The 22,096-nt window shown below is 35.1% G+C and overlaps 1 protein-coding gene across 1 annotated transcript; it reads left to right on the top strand.

Annotated features, from left to right (window-relative positions):
* The first annotated feature begins 3,053 nt into the window (after nt 1–3,053).
* Nucleotides 3,054–21,817, top strand: LOC135752367 (uncharacterized). Its single transcript, XM_073814577.1, has 5 exons — nt 3,054–3,307; nt 15,005–15,057; nt 15,436–16,948; nt 18,944–19,320; nt 19,796–21,817. Exons 1-5 carry the CDS (start codon nt 3,090–3,092, stop codon nt 20,638–20,640), a joined length of 3,006 nt encoding a protein of 1,001 aa, XP_073670678.1. The 5' UTR covers nt 3,054–3,089; the 3' UTR covers nt 20,641–21,817.
* Nucleotides 21,818–22,096: the final 279 nt, after the last annotated feature.

The following is a 22,096-nucleotide window of genomic DNA, read 5'->3' as shown; positions in this document are numbered from 1 at the left end:
GAGACGGTGGGCGAGTCTCTCTGCTGTCATTCAAACGCGAGCGGGAGTAATTATGAGTTTATATGGACGCAAACTTATATTATGTCGGAGCCCGCTGCTTGTTCAGCAAGTATACATGCTGCACAGTGTTTTGTACGTTTATTTGCTGGAGCTTTCTCTGAATTTTCAGCGCAATTGATGAAATAGGATCGCGCAACTTTCACGCTTTCAAAACGAAACTACGGAGAACACCCCGCAGTAGTTTTATCAATGAAAGGCTAAAAATAGCGCTGTTCACCGTATGTTCACGACAGAAGTCAAAAAAAGACGTAAAACTTGTGTTTAATACCTCAGATTAGAGAAATGGGCGGAGAGAAGGCGGTCGCATGTGGCCGTTCGAACGCATTCAACCACATTGCGTTCCGCAACTCCAAAGCGATCCGATCGAAAGTGGTTTCGACTACCTCTGAATGTGGTTGAAAGTGGTCGAAAGTGGACGCGTTCAAAACGTTTTGAACACCGTTTACACCTGGCATTAACGTCGTCCACTTGTGATCCGATCGACAAAAACGCATGTTAATGCCAAGTGTAAACAGCCTCAATGATACATGCGTCACTGACAAAGTCAATTGCGCTGGGTGCAAGATAGGGCCCACTGAGTTGATGACTAATAGAATCGTTTGTCTCCATCTAGTGGTGAATATTAGTAAGAGTTCAGATTGACTGCTGCTGTCCATGGTGCTGAACTCACAGCTGTCTGTTAAGTCAGCTTGATAGGTCCTCATCTACAATCTATTATCGCCATCTAGTGGAAGATTTAAGTAATGTCGCTCTATAGATTTGTCTTTATAATGTGCAGCTACGATACGCAAATTTTGTTGTTTTTGTATAAATGTACATGTTAATATTCATAACTTTTTAAAGATGTATAAAGTCTGTCCAATGTCTGTTATAAATATGGGACTTTTATTTTGTTATGGATTACGTTCTTTAGCACCTATGGTGATGGTGTCAGTAAAGCAGTGAGGTTCGACTGTTGCGGTTACAACTTTACGAGATTGTTTAACACCTGTTATAATCTGCTGTTATTTATAATCGGTTTTTTTGTGTGTGTGATATTTGATGTACCAGAGTAATAACATTTGTAAACTCACAGCGGTTGATGTTTGTGTCTCTTCGTTGGTTTTAGCGTCGCTTTGCCTACCATCTTCTGGAGATATTTAAAGGAAAACAGATAAAGCAGATAAACAGATTTTTTTAAGCAGATAAAAAATGAGATCTGTAGGGCGGAAGAGCACTTTGCAGCACTTCGACCTCGGTGCGCAACTCCTGACTACTCCCACTTTCGTTCAAACTTCTATATTACTGCACCCGATGTCCAAGTGCTGCAAACGAAGTGTTCTTCTGCCTTAAAACATAGTTCTCATTTTTCAGCTTAAAAAATCGCCATGTTTTATTTTGTGCCACAACACTTACTCATGTAACAGTCTTTAAATAGGGAAAACATGGAAGTGTTTGGTGGCTTTTAAATTCATCCCTGTTCGGATCCTGAGGAATGAATGGGGCTAGACTAAATGCTAACACATTCACGACGTGCTGTGCAAAGATGAAGAGCATGCATTAAAAAACATAGGTATGTATTAATTAGTCTAAGTTGAGGTAAGAAACTCATTTTAATTAAATACCAGAAGTTCCTCTTATTCAGATTCTTCTCTTCTATTATTATTAATTTTTTCATGTGTTTGCAAGTACCACACCACGAAGAAATGTGTAATGAATGACAGATGAAGTGTTGATATCTTCTCCCTTCAGTACAGCAGGAGCGCTCTGCAGCTCTTTAGTCCACAGACAAACCCACTAAGAAATTAACCTGAATAAAAGAAAGTATAGACTAACTTTTACAATATCACCCATTTTTTAAGTGAACCACAAATAGACCTCACAATATGAAAGGGAGAAAGTGGAGGGAAAAACAAATCAATGAAAATAAAACATATTAAAACTGTTCATTTTTCATCTGTTCACATTTATACTGATAGGTCAATAAACCTTGAGTCAGGGGTCACTGGTGCAACCTTTAATGTCTCAGAGTTTAAGTATGAAAACTAAGGGAGATTAACTAATGCAACGTCAGTGTACACTGCAGAGCTAGCGGCTATACAAATGGCTCTTCAATGGATTGAGGAAACAAGGACACTAACTGTAAAAGAGGTTTTAATATGTTCAGACTCAATGGCATCTCTCTTAAGTCTTCAAACTTTTCAATCATACAGAAATGAAATATTAACAGAAATTTTGATTCCTTTATATAGACCAAAGAATGTGGGAATATTGGTGAGGTTTGTTTGGGTTCCAGCTAGGGCTGGGTATCGATTCAGATGTTCCAGATCGATTCAATTTCGATTCACAAGCTATCAAATCGATTCGATTCCGATTCTCGATTAAATTTTCGATTCCGGTTCTCAGGTAGGTTTTTATACTCGATTCTCGATTCAACTCAATGAATATAGATTTAATACACATACTATATTAATAAAAAAGAACAGTGAACAGCAGTTTAAAGTGGGTAATTAATAAAAAGAAATTAAAAGCCACAACACGTCATGCTTGCAAGTCTAAAATGCTTCCATTCCTCCGTTCAATGTTTGCGGAAATAAATATAAAAAAAAAAAAACGATTCTGCTCTTTGAGAATCGATTTTTAATCGACCACGTTTTAAAAAACGATTAATCGAAAAATCGATTTTTTTGCCCAGCCCTAGTTCCAGCCCATGTTGGGATTCAGGACAATGAGATGGTAGATCAAACAGCCAAACGTGTGAGGTACCAGCAGGAAAGAATATCATATATTAAAGAAGTACAACACATAGGTATTACAGAATTCACAATGGGTAATATTTTAAATTAAGGGACAAAAACGGATATGTTAATAATAGTAATAATGAGGTTCTTAAAAAAAAACAGCGCGTTAATTAATAGAATTTAACCAGCATGGTGCAGATTATTCTTGTCACACTCCAGTACAGTAGGTGGCGGTATGCGTCTTTACAGTTGGTTTGCAACCCGTCAGTAAACACAGAAGAAAAAAGCGCTCGCGTGTGATGTGTTTGTATGTCCTCGCATTGTTTTTCCTCTATTGAGTGGTTTATTGAGTGTAAACAAAGACAGTTGAGTCTTGTCTTTGTGTATTTTAGTGTTGATGATGAGATGGATGTGACTGACGGGAGCTCCCGTGCCGCTGGAGAACAGCAGCAGATCCTGCAGACCAAACTCAAGATGTGTTCAGTCAAACTCATCGACTGCACGAACCTCGTGAAGAAGATGAGAAGTGAAACACCCCCGTCAAGTGAGCCGTCATCTGCAAATGCATGGTCAAGCCAGCCGCAGCCTAAACTGTGTTGCACGTCATTCTGTAACATTACGGTACGGATACTTACAGCGGCCAAAAAACTGACATAGACCAACGCGATTCGACTTCGCTCGCGCGCCGAAAGAATTGACGGCTGCATGACGTCAAAGTACCGCGAGAGCGGGTCGAGAAATAATACGGAGGGTAATATCGGCTCGCTCTCGCGGTGTTTGACGTCATCCGCCTGTCATTTTTTTGCTATTTAATCGGTTCATTTACCCAATAACAAGATAAACGTATTAACAACTTATTTTATATTACACATTACAAATAAATTGTTTAATCACAGTATGAGACATTTCACTTTCAATTGTTGACAAAAATATTGTTTTTTTAAGTGTTTCCAAATGTATTGTAACATTAATTTCTTGTTCATTACTTTAATTCATTACTTTGCCTACAGGATTTATCTATTAACAGGATCTTCTTCAGGATGACCCCACTCTGTTTGTTACTTATCAAAATAAATTACAGCAGATTAACAAAGAAACTGTACACAAAGACTGTCCACAATAAATGAACATGCATCATTTTTGCCCTGGTATTATTCAAAATCCTTAACGTGTAACAAGAACATTTTAAGAATATCTTCTTTAGGATGACCCACACTCTGTCCATGTCAATTTTCAAACTGTTTCACTGGACATTTATAAAGAAAACTATAGGCAAAGTATGTGAACTATACATCAACCATACATCAACATGTAGCATTTTTACATTGCTATGATTCAAAATCCTTAACGTGTAACAACAACATTTCAAAAATATCTTCTTTAGGATGACCCACACTCTGTCCACGTCAATTTTCAAACTGTTTCACTGGACATTTATAAAGAAAACTATAGGCAAAGTTTGTCAACCATACATCAACATGCAGCATTTTCACATTGCTATTATTCAAAATTCTTAACGTGTAACAACAACATTTCAAGAATATCTTCTTTTGGATGACCCACACTCTGTCCACGTCAATTTTCAAACTGTTTCACTGGACATTTATAAAGAAAACTATAGGCAAAGTCTGTCAACCATACATCAACATGCAGCATTTTTACATTGCTATGATTCAAAATCCTTAACGTGTAACAACAACATTTCAAAAATATCTTATTTAGGATGACCCACACTCTGTCCACGTCAATTTTCAAACTGTTTCACTGGACATTTATTAAGAAAACTATAGGCAAAGTCTGGCAACCATACATCAACATGCATCATTTTTACATTGCTATTATTCAAAATCCTTAACGTGTAACAACAACATTTCAAAAATATCTTCTTTTGGATGACCCACACTCTGTCCACGTCAATTTTCAAACTGTTTCACTGGACATTTATTAAGAAAACTATAGGCAAAGTCTGGCAACCATACATCAACATGCATCATTTTTACATTGCTATTATTCAAAATCCTTAACGTGTAACAACAACATTTCAAAAATATCTTCTTTTGGATGACCCACACTCTGTCCACGTCAATTTTCAAACTGTTTCACTGGACATTTATAAAGAAAACTATAGGCAAAGTATGTGAACTATACATCAACATGTAGCATTTTTACATTGCTATGATTCAAAATCCTTAACGTGTAACAACAACATTTCAAAAATATCTTCTTTTGGATGACCCACACTCTGTCCAGGTCAATTTTCAAACTGTTTCACTGGACATTTATAAAGAAAACTATAGGCAAAGTTTGTCAACCATACATCAACATGCAGCATTTTCACATTGCTATTATTCAAAATTCTTAACGTGTAACAACAACATTTCAAAAATATCTTCTTTTGGATGACCCACACTCTGTCCACGTCAATTTTCAAACTGTTTCACTGGACATTTATAAAGAAAACTATAGGCAAAGTATGTGAACTATACATCAACATGTAGCATTTTTACATTGCTATGATTCAAAATCCTTAACGTGTAACAACAACATTTCAAAAATATCTTATTTAGGATGACCCACACTCTGTCCACGTCAATTTTCAAACTGTTTCACTGGACATTTATGAAGAAAACTATAGGCAAAGTCTGGCAACCATACATCAACATGCATCATTTTTACATTGCTATTATTCAAAATCCTTAACGTGTAACAACAACATTTCAAAAATATCTTCTTTTGGATGACCCACACTCTGTCCACGTCAATTTTCAAACTGTTTCACTGGACATTTATTAAGAAAACTATAGGCAAAGTCTGGCAACCATACATCAACATGCATCATTTTTACATTGCTATTATTCAAAATCCTTAACGTGTAACAACAACATTTCAAAAATATCTTCTTTTGGATGACCCACACTCTGTCCACGTCAATTTTCAAACTGTTTCACTGGACATTTATAAAGAAAACTATAGGCAAAGTATGTGAACTATACATCAACATGTAGCATTTTTACATTGCTATGATTCAAAATCCTTAACGTGTAACAACAACATTTCAAAAATATCTTCTTTTGGATGACCCACACTCTGTCCAGGTCAATTTTCAAACTGTTTCACTGGACATTTATAAAGAAAACTATAGGCAAAGTTTGTCAACCATACATCAACATGCAGCATTTTCACATTGCTATTATTCAAAATTCTTAACGTGTAACAACAACATTTCAAAAATATCTTCTTTTGGATGACCCACACTCTGTCCACGTCAATTTTCAAACTGTTTCACTGGACATTTATAAAGAAAACTATAGGCAAAGTCTGTCAACCATACATCAACATGCAGCATTTTCACATTGCTATGATTCAAAATCCTTAACGTGTAACAACAACATTTCAAAAATATCTCATTTAGGATGACCCACACTCTGTCCACGTCAATTTTCAAACTGTTTCACTGGACATTTATTAAGAAAACTATAGGCAAAGTCTGTCAACCATACATCAACATGCAGCATTTTTACATTGCTATGATTCAAAATCCTTAACGTGTAACAACAACATTTCAAAAATATCTCATTTAGGATGACCCACACTATGTCCACGTCAATTTTCAAACTGTTTCACTGGACATTTATTAAGAAAACTATAGGCAAAGTCTGGCAACCATACATCAACATGCAGCATTTTCACATTGCTATTATTCAAAATCCTTAACGTGTAACAACAACATTTCAAAAATATCTCATTTAGGATGACCCACACTATGTCCACGGCAATTTTCAAACTGTTTCACTGGACATTTATTAAGAAAACTATAGGCAAAGTCTGGCAACCATACATCAACATGCAGCATTTTCACATTGCTATTATTCAAAATCCTTAACGTGTAACAACAACATTTCAAAAATATCTTCTTTTGGATGACCCACACTCTGTCCACGTCAATTTTCAAACTGTTTCACTGGACATTTATAAAGAAAACTATAGGCAAAGTATGTGAACTATACATCAACATGTAGCATTTTTACATTGCTATGATTCAAAATCCTTAACGTGTAACAACAACATTTCAAAAATATCTTCTTTTGGATGACCCACACTCTGTCCAGGTCAATTTTCAAACTGTTTCACTGGACATTTATAAAGAAAACTATAGGCAAAGTTTGTCAACCATACATCAACATGCAGCATTTTCACATTGCTATTATTCAAAATTCTTAACGTGTAACAACAACATTTCAAAAATATCTTCTTTTGGATGACCCACACTCTGTCCACGTCAATTTTCAAACTGTTTCACTGGACATTTATAAAGAAAACTATAGGCAAAGTCTGTCAACCATACATCAACATGCAGCATTTTCACATTGCTATGATTCAAAATCCTTAACGTGTAACAACAACATTTCAAAAATATCTCATTTAGGATGACCCACACTCTGTCCACGTCAATTTTCAAACTGTTTCACTGGACATTTATTAAGAAAACTATAGGCAAAGTCTGTCAACCATACATCAACATGCAGCATTTTTACATTGCTATGATTCAAAATCCTTAACGTGTAACAACAACATTTCAAAAATATCTCATTTAGGATGACCCACACTATGTCCACGTCAATTTTCAAACTGTTTCACTGGACATTTATTAAGAAAACTATAGGCAAAGTCTGGCAACCATACATCAACATGCAGCATTTTCACATTGCTATTATTCAAAATCCTTAACGTGTAACAACAACATTTCAAAAATATCTCATTTAGGATGACCCACACTATGTCCACGGCAATTTTCAAACTGTTTCACTGGACATTTATTAAGAAAACTATAGGCAAAGTCTGGCAACCATACATCAACATGCAGCATTTTCACATTGCTATTATTCAAAATCCTTAACGTGTAACAACAACATTTCAAAAATATCTTCTTTTGGATGACCCACACTCTGTCCACGTCAATTTTCAAACTGTTTCACTGGACATTTATGAAGAAAACTATAGGCAAAGTCTTTCAACCATACATCAATACATCAACATGCAGCATTTTTACATTGCTATTATTCAATAGATATTACTGTTCTTTGTCTTCGCTGACCACCTCGACCTCCTCTCACACAAACTCTTCCTCTCAGACTTCTATCCATTGTAGGGCCTCACAAACCAGTGCTCTCTGAACTGGCTTACTGTATATGTTCCCTCACATCATTAGCCACAAGTGTGATCAATTTTGAGTTGTTGGGTTCAAGTAGTGACACTTGTGCTTTACAGTTTTTACCAATTGCTTACGTTTTCAAAACTAAGTCTACTTTTTTCAAAACTTTAGACACAATTTTCAAAACTGCACACACAAAATGCAAAGTAGCTCACATGTCCTTCAAAATGGAACACTGCATTCAAAATGCCACAAACACATGTCAGAATGAAGCATTTGCATCAAATGGCAAACATGGGTTCAGGCAACTGAGCATTTGGTTCAGACAATTGGGTTTAGTGTTTAGCAATTGAGAAAAACTGTAATTCTCATTGTTTTGGACAAATTGAAATTGCTTTAATTCAATCAAGCAGATGATTATGTACAATTGTCTGCTTTTTCATTGTCATGAAAATACATTATACTGGTTTCTGTCTTACACCTCAAAACATTTAGTAATTAGTTCATTGTGCAAGTAATGCAAAATTGGTGACCATCTGTTACGATAAGCATGAAACATGTATTCAAATGGGGGTTTTTTATGTAAAAAGAATTGATAAATTCCTGTCAAGTGAATCCAGAAATTTGGATTTTACAAAAATTTTGACATTTACACTGTACTCTAAAACATATTTCTAAATCACAATGTGTGCAATTTGTTTACAGAAATAATGTGAAAATGTAAATCCATCCAGTTTACATCAAAAAATACTGACACATATAATTGTGTACACTAGATTTATTGACAACATGCGTAAACATTTTGAATGTCTTGTTCATGAACAATGACATACATACAGACTAGCAATTTTAAAATGAGGATTTTGAAGAAACTTTTGCAGGACATCCATGATACTTACTACAGTATACAACAGTGAACTGGCTTATATTGGTTGTGTCACATTATTTGAAACTGGTTAAATCCATTTTGAGTGGTTGTGTTTACAGTTTTTTTCAACTGCTTACACACAAAATTATTACTTGTCACACAATTTTAAACCAGACACTCAAACACCAGAACCACACACTAAATCTGCAAAACCATACACTAATTTTTGGCCTTTTACTCAGTTTTCAAATTCATTAAACACTTTTTGCAAAACACAACACACAATTTTTCTATGCAACACACAAAAATCTGACAGGAAGATTTTTGATTTCCTTTTATAAACACAACCAATCAAAATGCCTCGTACTAACTCCTCACATGTGCAAACACTCTTTACTTAACAACAAAAAATCATGACTTTAGGACTGGCCTATAAATAGGCCAAAGGTCAAGTAATAGCTTTTGGATAATGAATGCCCATGCCATTCTCCATGAACACATTTATGTGGATGAGGTGGGCGTTAATCTCAGTAAAACCAGAAGAAGGGGAAGGAATGTCATTGAACAACGTGGCGGAAACATTACAATGTGTGCTACAATTTCACAAAATGTTGGTTTCCTGCACCATCTCGCCACACTTGGCCCCATAAAACCGATCACATCATACAATTTCTGGAAACCATTGATGACATGCTCGTTCAGGGTCTGCAGAATGAAGACCAGGCAAGATTTGTCAACATCTGGAAAAATGTCAGGTTTCATCACGCCCATCAGGTCCAAAACTGATTTGCTATTCATCCCCATTTTTCTGTTGTCTACCTGCCTCCATATTCACCATTTCTAAATTCTATTGAGGAGTTTTTCTCCACATGGCGCTGGAAAGTTGGATACGCCATACAAGAAGGTTCTTTTCACATTGTCTGGCAAGAGAGAATATAGCATGAATTGGATGAAGTATTGTGGCCGGACCCAGCACGGAGGAAAGATGGAGCCTTGATACACCCAATCATCTCCACATGCAAGCACACACGTTTGGTTTTACACTACATGCAACAACACTACATTTTGATGTATTTTTTCCTTTCAAACTGTGTACACTAGTTCTACATTTACAACCACAAAAAGCAAAAAATTAAATCATAAATAAAAAGTGTGGTTTCAATTTTGCTTTTGATTTTACTTTATATATTCGACAGCTCTCTCCCAAATACATTCAATCATGTACATGGGAGCTTTTAAAAGAAGAGCTTTAGGTTTTGAATAACAGTGTGTATATGACATATTCAGAAATATAACATTATGGTAAAGGTGTTTACAACGTAAGACAAATGTTTGCTTTTGAAATATGTTTGTGATATTTTGACTGTGGTGTTTCATTTTGAAAGAGATGTGAGGCATTTAACATTTTGTGTGTGCAATTCTTGAATTTGTGTGTTAAGTTTTGAAAAAAAGAGGAAAACTCTGAAAAATGTGTGTAAGCAGTTGAAATAAACTGTAATCAATGACATGTGTGCTCTATTTGTGTTTGATTGTTGCCGCTTGTGTTAAGCAGTATGCATGATATGTGTATTAGAGTGCAGAATGTGTTTTGAGAATGAATATGTGTGTGTGAAGTGTTGCTAAAAAGTCTAAGTGAGATCTGCCAAATGTGGTTTACAGTTTTTACCAATTGCTTACACACGTTTTCAAAACTAAGTCTCCTTTTTTCAAAACTCTACACACAATTCTCAAAACTGCACACACAAAATGCAAAATAGCACATATCTCCTTCAAAATGCAACACTGCATTCAAAATGCCACAAACACGTGTCAAAATGAAGCATTTGCATCAAATGGCAAACACTTCTTTCAAAATAATACATTTTTGGATATACCATGTAAACACTGCTGTTCTAAATCTAAAGCTCTTTGGTCTTTCATGGGCTTATATCTACATTTCAATACAATGTTCTACAGTGAAAGTAATCTGCCGAGAGGGGTAAAAAGTACACCGGAGACGCCAATGCAATGTAGAAACAGAAAATATTTATTAGTCCAGATATTACTGTTGTATACATTAGCATACAACAAAACTATAAACATGTACACCAAAAGTATATTCTTTACAGTAGAATACAGTAAATTGTGTGTGGGGTCCTGTTCCAGGAATTGGCAGGGGGGGTGCAGATTGACAAAACAGTGACCTTTGACCTATTTATAGGCATATCTATACTACTGTAAAGTAAAGCAGTGATTGGTTAGTGATCAGTAAAGCATTTAGTGTTTGCACATGTGAGGAGTGTGTCTGTGTGACCTGGTGAATGAGTGTAGCATTTTGATTGGTTGTGTTTGGAAAAGGAAAGCAAGTGACTTCCTCATAGATCTTTGTGTTTTAGGTAGAGAATTGTGTGTAGTGTTTTGAAAAAAGTGTTTTATGCAATTGAAAACTGAGTCAAAGGCTGAGAAATAGCTTATGGTTTTGAAGATTTGGCATGTAGTTTTGCACTTTGAGTGAGAGGTTTTGAAAATCGTGTGACATGAATAGATTTTGTGTGTAACCAATCGTAAAAAACTGTATGATGTGAAATGGTTTAAGGTATTGACAACAGACTGTACAATTAGATAAATCAGTTCATGCAACTGAGAACTTTGTTCAGCCAATGGGTTTTAGTGTTTTAGCAAATGAGAAAAACTGAAATAGACATATGCTGTTTTCTTAAAGCTAAGATTAGCGTTGTCACATTAGATTAAGGTAAAGTCCACTAGCTACACAGGTAAAGATGCAGAAATATAGACTATAATATATATCTAACGGCATATTTGTATAAATGTAGTTTGAGCTGCTGTCAAAATGCAAGTATAAATTATATCAATAGCATTCTAATAAATTTGCATGCGATTTTGTTGTTGTTTTTTAACTAAAGGGGGCACCACAGTAAATGTCCGCTTAGGGCAACCATTTGACCAGCAGCGGCCCTGTGTGTGTGTATGTATGTAAAAATGTGTGTGGGTCATCCTAAATGAGATATTTTTGAAATGTTGTTGTTACACGTTAAGGATTTTGAATCATAGCAATGTGAAAATGCTGCATGTTGATGTATAGTTGACAGACTTTGCCTATAGTTTTCTTTATAAATGTCCAGTGAAACAGTTTGAAAATTGACGTGGACAGAGTGTGGGTCATCCAAAAGAAGATATTTTTGAAATGTTGTTGTTACACTTTAAGGATTTTGAATCATAGCAATGTGAAAATGCTACATGTTGATGTATGGTTGACAGACTTTGCCTATAGTTTTCTTCATAAATGTCCAGTGAAACAGTTTGAAAATTGACGTGGACAGAGTGTGGGTCATCCTAAATGAGATATTTTTGAAATGTTGTTGTTACACGTTAAAGATTTTGAATCATAGCAATGTGAAAATGCTGCATGTTGATGTATAGTTGACAGACTTTGCCTATAGTTTTCTTTATAAATGTCCAGTGAAACAGTTTGAAAATTGACGTGGACAGAGTGTGGGTCATCCAAAAGAAGATATTTTTGAAATGTTGTTGTTACACTTTAAGGATTTTGAATAATAGCAATGTGAAAATGCTGCATGTTGATGTATGGTTGCCAGACTTTGCCTATAGTTTTCTTAATAAATGTCCAGTGAAACAGTTTGAAAATTGACGTGGACAGAGTGTGGGTCATCCAAAAGAAGATATTTTTGAAATGTTGTTGTTACACTTTAAGGATTTTGAATCATAGCAATGTAAAAATGCTACATGTTGATGTACAGTTCACATACTTTGCCTATAGTTTTCTTTATAAATGTCCAGTGAAACAGTTTGAAAATTGACATGGACAGAGTGTGGGTCATCCTAAATGAGATATTTTTGAAATGTTGTTGTTACACCTTAAGGATTTTGAATCATAGCAATGTAAAAATGCTGCATGTTGATGTATGGTTGACAGACTTTGCCTATAGTTTTCTTCATAAATGTCCAGTGAAACAGTTTGAAAATTGACGTGGACAGAGTGTGGGTCATCCAAAAGAAGATATTTTTGAAATGTTGTTGTTACACGTTAAGGATTTTGAATAATAGCAATGTGAAAATGCTGCATGTTGATGTATGGTTGACAGACTTTGCCTATAGTTTTCTTCATAAATGTCCAGTGAAACAGTTTGAAAATTGACGTGGACAGAGTGTGGGTCATCCAAAAGAAGATATTTTTGAAATGTTGTTGTTACACTTTAAGGATTTTGAATCATAGCAATGTAAAAATGCTACATGTTGATGTACAGTTCACATACTTTGCCTATAGTTTTCTTTATAAATGTCCAGTGAAACAGTTTGAAAATTGACATGGACAGAGTGTGGGTCATCCTAAATGAGATATTTTTGAAATGTTGTTGTTACACCTTAAGGATTTTGAATCATAGCAATGTAAAAATGCTGCATGTTGATGTATGGTTGACAGACTTTGCCTATAGTTTTCTTCATAAATGTCCAGTGAAACAGTTTGAAAATTGACGTGGACAGAGTGTGGGTCATCCAAAAGAAGATATTTTTGAAATGTTGTTGTTACACGTTAAGGATTTTGAATCATAGCAATGTGAAAATGCTACATGTTGATGTATGGTTGACAGACTTTGCCTATAGTTTTCTTCATAAATGTCCAGTGAAACAGTTTGAAAATTGACGTGGACAGAGTGTGGGTCATCCTAAATAAGATATTTTTGAAATGTTGTTGTTACACTTTAAGGATTTTGAATCATAGCAATGTGAAAATGCTACATGTTGATGTATGGTTGACAGACTTTGCCTATAGTTTTCTTCATAAATGTCCAGTGAAACAGTTTGAAAATTGACATGAACAGAGTGTGGGTCATCCTAAAGAAGATATTTTTGAAATGTTGTTGTTACACGTTAAGGATTTTGAATCATAGCAATGTAAAAATGCTACATGTTGATGTATGGTTGATGTATAGTTCACATACTTTGCCTATAGTTTTCTTTATAAATGTCCAGTGAAACAGTTTGAAAATTGACGTGGACAGAGTGTGGGTCATCCAAAAGAAGATATTTTTGAAATGTTGTTGTTACACTTTAAGGATTTTGAATCATAGCAATGTAAAAATGCTACATGTTGATGTATAGTTCACATACTTTGCCTATAGTTTTCTTTATAAATGTCCAGTGAAACAGTTTGAAAATTGACATGGACAGAGTGTGGGTCATCCTAAATGAGATATTTTTGAAATGTTGTTGTTACACGTTAAGGATTTTGAATCATAGCAATGTAAAAATGCTACATGTTGATGTATGGTTGACAGACTTTGCCTATAGTTTTCTTCATAAATGTCCAGTGAAACAGTTTGAAAATTGACGTGGACAGAGTGTGGGTCATCCTAAATAAGATATTTTTGAAATGTTGTTGTTACACGTTAAGGATTTTGAATCATAGCAATGTAAAAATGCTACATGTTGATGTATAGTTCACATACTTTGCCTATAGTTTTCTTTATAAATGTCCAGTGAAACAGTTTGAAAATTGACGTGGACAGAGTGTGGATCATCCAAAGGAAGATATTTTTAGTTGTAAGTACACGTTAAGGATTTTGAATAATACCAGGGCAAAAATGATGCATGTTGATGTATTGTGGACAGCCTTTGTGTACAGTTTTCTTTGTTAATTTGCTGTAATTTATTTTCATAAGTCACAAACAGAGTGGGGTCATCATGAAGAAGGTCGTGTCAATAGATAAAGTAAACCCTGTAGGGAAAGCAAGAAAGTAATGTTACAAAACATTTGGAAACATTTAAAAAAAACAATATTTTTGTCAACAATTGAAAGTGAAATGTGTCATAGCCTACTGTGAATAGACAATTTTTTTGTAATGTGTAATATAAAATACGTTGTTAATACGTTTATCTGGTTATTGGGTAAATGAACCGATTAAATAGCAAAAACAATGACAGCCGGATGACGTCAAACACCGCGAGAGCAAGTCGAAATTAGCCTCCGTAATATTTCTCGAGCCGCTCTCGCGGTACTTTGACGTCATGCAGCCGTCAATTCTTTCGGCGCGCGAGCGAAGTCGAATCGCGTTGGTCTATGTCAGTTTTTTGGCCGCCGCAAGTATCCGTACCGTAATGTTACAGAATGACGCGCATCACAATTTAGGCGCCGGCTGGCTTGACCATGCATTTGCAGATGACGGCTCACTTGACGGGGGTAAGAGAAACCACAGCAGAAGATCAAACTGAGGAAGAAGAGGTTTTTATTTCTTCAGGTATGTTTATTGTTGTATATCATTTTAACCATCCTGCGAGTTATGTTTTAAAGGGTGTCACAGGTGGTCACCAACCTTTTTACGCCCAAAATCCCAACCTCGGCCTGGATGAAAGGCAAGATCTTCTTATCAAAGTGCCTAGACCAAACCTCCAGCTTGAGGTGTTTTTTTAGGATAATTATATTTTAATTACATAAAATGCATGGATTCACTTTCAAACCTTTACAGTGAGATACTTTCAATAATAATAGATTCATCTTAAATCATCTTAGGTTCATACCAAAGCGTGCTAGAACATTACATTTAATTTAAAAGCCCATGTTTAAACTGTTGAACTTCTTTCTCTGTGTAAATGTAATGTTATCATGTTTCTTTCAGATGTGAAGAGTGTTTCGTGTTTAGGTAGAGAAATAACGTCATCAATAAAACGACGGACAGCACAACCTCTTTCCTGCATCACCTGTGGAAAGACATTCAGCTTACAGAGACACTTAAAGAGACATGAGAGAAAACACAGAGAATATGAACTCTTCAGCTGCAGGAGATGTGAGATCAGCTTTACTACCTTACAAGAGAAGGAACTTCATTCACAAGAACACAAAGAGAAGAAGATCAAGTTTGACTGTCAGCAGTGTGGAAAGGTTTGTCTCATCTTATCTCAGTTGAAACGCCACATGAGGACACACATTGATGAAAAGCCTTTTCACTGCACTGAATGTGGCAAATATTTCAGCACTGAAGAATATCTTGATGCTCATAAGAAAATTCACACAGGAGGAAAACCACACAAGTGTCCTCACTGTGAGAAGAGATTCTTCCAAAAAGCCAATATGAAGAGACACATGCGTTTACACACCAATGAGAAACCGTATCAGTGCAGTGAATGTCACAAGTTCTTTAGAGATTCAGATTCTTTAAAAGTGCACCAGAAAATTCACTCTGAGGAGAAACACTATTATTGTTTACACTGTGATAAACGTTTCACTCTTAAATCTAATCTGGTAGTCCATGAGAGAGTTCACACTGGAGAGAAACCTTATCACTGTACTGTTTGTGGGAAGAGTTTTAAGCAACATTGCAGTTTAGTGACACACCAGAAAACTCATACAGGTGAAAAACCTTACAAATGCTCTCATTGTGAGAAGACGTTTGCTCGATCAGAACACTTAAAAGTCCATGAGAGAGTTCACACAAGAGAGAAACCTTACGTCTGTTCTCAATGTGGAAAGAGCTTCTCTGATCCATCTAGTTTTAAAGTTCATCATAGACTTCACACTGGAGAGAAACCTTATCACTGTAATGTTTGTGGGAGGAGTTTTAATCAAAGTGGCGGTTTAGTGTCACACCAGAGAACTCATACAGGTGAAAAACCTTTTCACTGTAGTTTCTGTGGGAAGAGTTTTTCTCAAAGTTGTGCACTATTGTCACACCAGAAAATTCATACAGGTGAAAAACCTTACAAATGCTCTAAGTGTGAGAAGACGTTTGCTAAGTCATATTCCTTAAAAGTCCATGAGAGACTTCACACTGGAAACAAACCTTACGTCTGCTTGATCTGTGGAAAGGGCTTCTCTCAATCATCTCAAGCTATAGTTCATAAGAGAATTCACACTGGAGAGAAACCTCATCCCTGTAATGTTTGTGGGAAGAGTTTTAGGCAACGGACTAACTTAGTGAAGCACCAGAGAATTCATACAGGTGAAAAACCTTACAAATGCTCTTATTGTGACAAAACGTTTACTCGTTTATTTTCCGTAAAATCCCATGAGAGGGTTCACACTGGAGAGAAACCTTACGTCTGCTCGATCTGTGGAGAGAAATTTGGTTATTCTACAAGTCTTCAACATCATCAGAAGAAACATTCTGAAGAACAAACTACACTGAAATCATCGTAGTGTCTTAAAGTCTTTACACAGTGGCGTTGATTATCCCTTAAATATTCATTTATTTTATTATTCACTTTTATTCTTGTTTTTTATTACACGGCTCTCTAAAATGCTAGATTAGATACATTATCCCTTACATATTATCTGCATTTGATTCAATCTAGTTATTTTATTCTTAATATTCTTTCAATTTTATTTTGGCACTGTATATTTTTTAATGCTAATTTGAGTCTTCAGTGGTCTCCATCTCAAGGTTTTTTATTAACGTCATGAGAATATTGTGATGTCCACTGTCTGTGTTTGGTATAATAACACCTCCTAAATCTGCTTCTAGTCAGACAAAGTTAGTCAGAGCATCGTATTCAATAAAGCATCTTAATTTTATTCAACATCACTTTGTCTGCTGTTTTTCCCTTCATCTCTGTTTCTTCTTCATGGTTGATTTAAAGTATCAACTCTCACAACAGGGAGAGAGAGATCTAGATAAAAAGTTAAATTAACATTAATTCAATTCTTGTAACTCAACAACACCTTTATGAAATATTTTATGAAAATAAAATTGGCTTTGTATCAGTCTAGAAATGCACTGCAGCTAAAGCCACATGTTTGACTATGTTTTGTTGCAAATCTGAAGATGATAACTCTAAATTCACGTGAATTTAATTTTATATAGAGTTTTATTTATAGAAGACACTTTATTTAACATCTCTTAACCCTCAAGTGATTTTGGGTCATTCTTTGCAGGGCCTGTTCTGGCCCAGGTCATGGGCTATTATTTGTAATCCAGAACTGGGCCACTGTAGGGCCGTCATTCTTCGTTGTATGTGGGCCGAAGAAAACTGGTTGGGTGGGCCAGAGCTGGGCCGGAACAAAATTGCTATGTGGGATAAATTAAAGCAAAATAATATCAATCTTAATCTAAGTAGGAAGGAATATACACTATTTACGAGATTAAGAATGGGACATACTAGGCTCAATGCAAATAATTACATCATAGGAAAACATATTGTATTAATATGTATAATAATTATATTAAAATAGAGGTTTTTGTGATGTGTGTCAGGAAATGGAGACGGTGGAGCATGATTTAAGGACATCTGTGAGGTATCAGCAGGAGAGATTATCATATATTAGAGAAGTACAAGACATAAAAAAACAATAGACACCATCACAGAAATTCTATTGGTTTTATTGTATTTATTGGGAATTTCATTGGTTCTAATGGAATATGGCCCAGAAAACACTACAGTGTTTTGGTCTTTGTTGGTCTCTAATGGTATGTATTGGTTCTATTGATTCTATGTATTGGTTCTAATGGAATATGACCCAAAAACACACTACAGTGTAGTAATTTTAATGGTAAAAGCTAATGGTTCCTATTGGTATTTCATTAGAATTTTCTGTAATGGTTTTATTGTTTTTTCAGCAGGGAGGTATTACAGAATTCCCAATGGGTAATATTTTAAATAAACGGACAAAAACTGGTACGTTATAGTGTTATTAAAAAACACCACGTTAATGAATAAAATTTAACCAGTGTCTTGCAGATTATCCTTGCCACCCTCCAGTAGGTGGCTGTATGCCCTTTTACAGTTGGTTTGCAACCCGCCAGTAAACCCAGAAAAGAATAAGAAGATAGAGCTTGCCTCATGTAAAAAGTGTTTTATTCCATTACAAGAAGTATGATTCATAGAGAGAAGAGTTAAAAAATGCATTAAGACAAAATGGAGAGCAAAATATTTTGTCATATTTTGGGAAAATCTTCTGTTGACAAGAGTTGGGCTCTCCTATTAGATTATTTAGGAGCAACACGATTAATGAATATAATCTGATGATTAAAAACAATTAAAAGAATGTTTATTTTTTATTTATTTAATTTGTTTATTTATTTATTATTATTATACACTCCAGATCACTGGGTGGCGGTAAATGCAACCGAAAGTTGTTTGCCAACCGCCAATTAAACAAGAGAAGAAGAAGCGGCAGCTCGCGTGATGTGTTTGTGTATCCTCAGTGTTTTTCTCTCTTGAGTGTTTTATTGAGTGTAAACAGAGTCTTGTCTCTGTGTATTTAAGTGCTAATGATGAGATGGATGTGATGTGCTGTAAATCAGGAACTGATCAGGGCTTACAGGATGAGGAATCTACTGATCAAACCTCCACAGAGTCTCTGGATTCTGTCTGGAACGCTGGAGAACAGCAGCAGATCCTGCAGACCAAACTCAAGATGTGTTCAGTCAAACTCATAGACTTCAGGAACCTCATGATGAAGATCAAAACTGAACCCACAGAAATAAAAACTGAACCCACAGAAATAAAAACTGAACCTACAGCAGATGAAGATCACACTGGTGAAGATGAGGATTTTATTCTGTCAGGTATGTTTCCTCAAACATTACAGTATTTTTTTTAGCATCTTTTAACTATCATGTGAGTTCATGTTTTATCAAAGTGTGTTTTTTAGCCACTAACCAAAAGATCAAAATGTGACCCTGCTGTGATTTACTGTTTTCTATATAAAATAAACATACAGAATATAAAGAAAATTTAACTTTGATATCTTCAGGTGAAATAAAACTTTGATGCTCAATATCTCAGAGTTTGACTTTGTATTTAATATTTTGTTTTTAATCAATAGTTTGTCTTTATTCTAAAACAATATTAACAAAAATTATAAAAACAAAAATTGCTGCATATGATTTCAAAAATCTATATACAGAATTTGAGCCAAGCAGCTAACAGGACTTACCGCTGTGATCTGTCTCTGTGTGAATATAGAAAAAGATACAGAATCTCAATTCATCCTTCTTTGCGTAAATAAAAATTAATTTAATTGTTTCATGTTTCTTTCAGATGTGAAGAGTGAATTATGTGTGGATGGAGAAATAACGTCCTCGAATCTTTCCTGCATCACCGGTGGAGAGACATTGAGCTCACAGAGACATTTAGAGGAACTTCATTCAGATGACCACAGAGGGAAGAAGAAGAAGAGGCAGTTTCACTGTGACCAGTGTGGGAAGGATCTTTTTACAACAACATCTAATATAAACGCCCACATTAAGACACACAGTGAAGTAAAGCCTTTCTCCTGCACTGAATGTGGTAAATATTTCAGCACCAAACAAAATATTGATGTTCATCAGAGAGTTCACACAGGAGAAAAACCATACGAGTGTCCTCACTGTGAGAAGAGATTCAAACACAAACATAATCTGAAGAAACATGTGCTTATACACACCAATGAGAGACCGTATCAGTGCAGTGAATGTGACAAAACCTTTAGGGATGCAAGTACATTAAAATCACACCAGAAAATTCACTCTGAAAAGAAATGCTATCAATGTTCACATTGTGATAAACGTTACTGTTTTAAATATCAGCTGATAGTTCATGAGAGAGTTCACACTGGAGAGAAACTTCATCGCTGCAGTGTTTGTGGGATGAGTTTCAGTCAACATTACAGTTTATTGTCACATCAGAGAATTCATACAGGTGAAAAACCTTACAAATGCTCTCAGTGTGAGAAGACGTTTGTTCGATTAGATGGCCTGAGAACTCATCAGAGGGTTCACACTGGAGAGAAACCTTACGTCTGCTCGATCTGTGGAGAGAGATTTGCTTTTTTTAGAAGTCTACAGCATCATCAGAAGAAACATACTGAAGAACAAACTACACTGAAATCATCTGACCATGTATAGCTGATTCAGCGCGAATTCTCAACGTGATAATGTGCTAGAACAGAAACAATTAATTTTTATAAATGACTTCACATTGAACTTGTAAAGTAATTTTTCGACTACTGTGTTGATTTTCCCTTCTTTCACCCGGGTCGACCAATGAGATATGAGATTATCCTTGCTGCCGACTTAAATGCAATATAAATCGTGATGGATAAAAGCATCTGCTTAAATATAATAAAAAAACTAAATGTTTCATTTGATAGATCTGAATAGAAACATACATTTGTGTTCAATTTAATTTATTACATTATTAATGATGTTTTATTCTTATATTTGTTATTATTTTAATAATATTCATTTCATTAAATTTAGTTATTCTATTCTACATTATTTTTCTTAATAAATCTTATGTTGGTGCTGTATTGTCTTTTAATTCACCAATGGTCTCCATTTCAAGGATTTAATTGATGTCCTGAGAATGTTGTGAAACAGTAAATGTCCACTGTCAGTGTTTGGTATAATAACACCTCCTAAATCTGCTTTTAGAAGTTAATCTGACAATCATTGACAAGAAAACTAAGATTATTTTATACATCACATTACTTCATCTGCTACCAGATGTTTTCTCTTTATCTCTATATCTGCTTCATGGTTGATTTGAAGTATTAACTCTTGATAATTGAGTACAGATTGAGTGAATCACTGATGGGGGAGAGAGATCAAGTGAAACTGGGCTGTTAAATAGATAAACTTTATGAAGTTCTTATTTGAAAGCTGACATTTCAGGGTTTTATTGTTCAGTGTATTGTCTATTGTTTTGTGGCACAGACAGACGGGTTATTCTTTTGTCTTTATTATAATTACTGAAATTCTATTCAGTGTATTAATCCCTCTATTTTTATTTTTGCTCAAACATCTCACTTAATAACTTTGATTTTGTGTCAAATGCCTATTACTTTTTCTCCTGCTAAAAGTACCCAAAAAGTTCGGTAACACTTTATTTTACGACCCGCAAAGTACCGCGTAATTAAACCGAATTTACAGCGTACCTATTTGTAACAACAGAGTACCTCTACAGTACGTACTTGTAGTTATAAGGGAATAATATTTTAAGTTTGGGGTAATAAGGGGGTAAGAATATATGGAAAATTATTCTCTAAGTATTTCATAACTACAGGGTACCTATTGTAATATTACGTGGTATGTATGACTTAGTCTATGGGTAATATGGTCTATGTGTAATATGTTTTTTTTTTCATATTTGCTACTTACCTGATGAAGTGTTTTGTATAGCCTACAGTTGATGTCTACAAGCCACGTCGGCAAATAAAATATAACACACAATAAAAATAATAGCAACTTGTACCTCTTTGATCTGTATATGTATACAGGAGTTACCAGGTAACTCTTATATTTGCGGGCTGTAAATTGAAGTGGGGCTTATTCCCCGATTGTTCGGTGTATGTACCAGGTA

Source organism: Paramisgurnus dabryanus, chromosome 4, assembly GCF_030506205.2.
Source record: "Paramisgurnus dabryanus chromosome 4, PD_genome_1.1, whole genome shotgun sequence".
Classification (NCBI taxonomy): domain Eukaryota; kingdom Metazoa; phylum Chordata; class Actinopteri; order Cypriniformes; family Cobitidae; genus Paramisgurnus; species Paramisgurnus dabryanus.
This window is presented reverse-complemented; position numbering and strand designations above follow the sequence as displayed.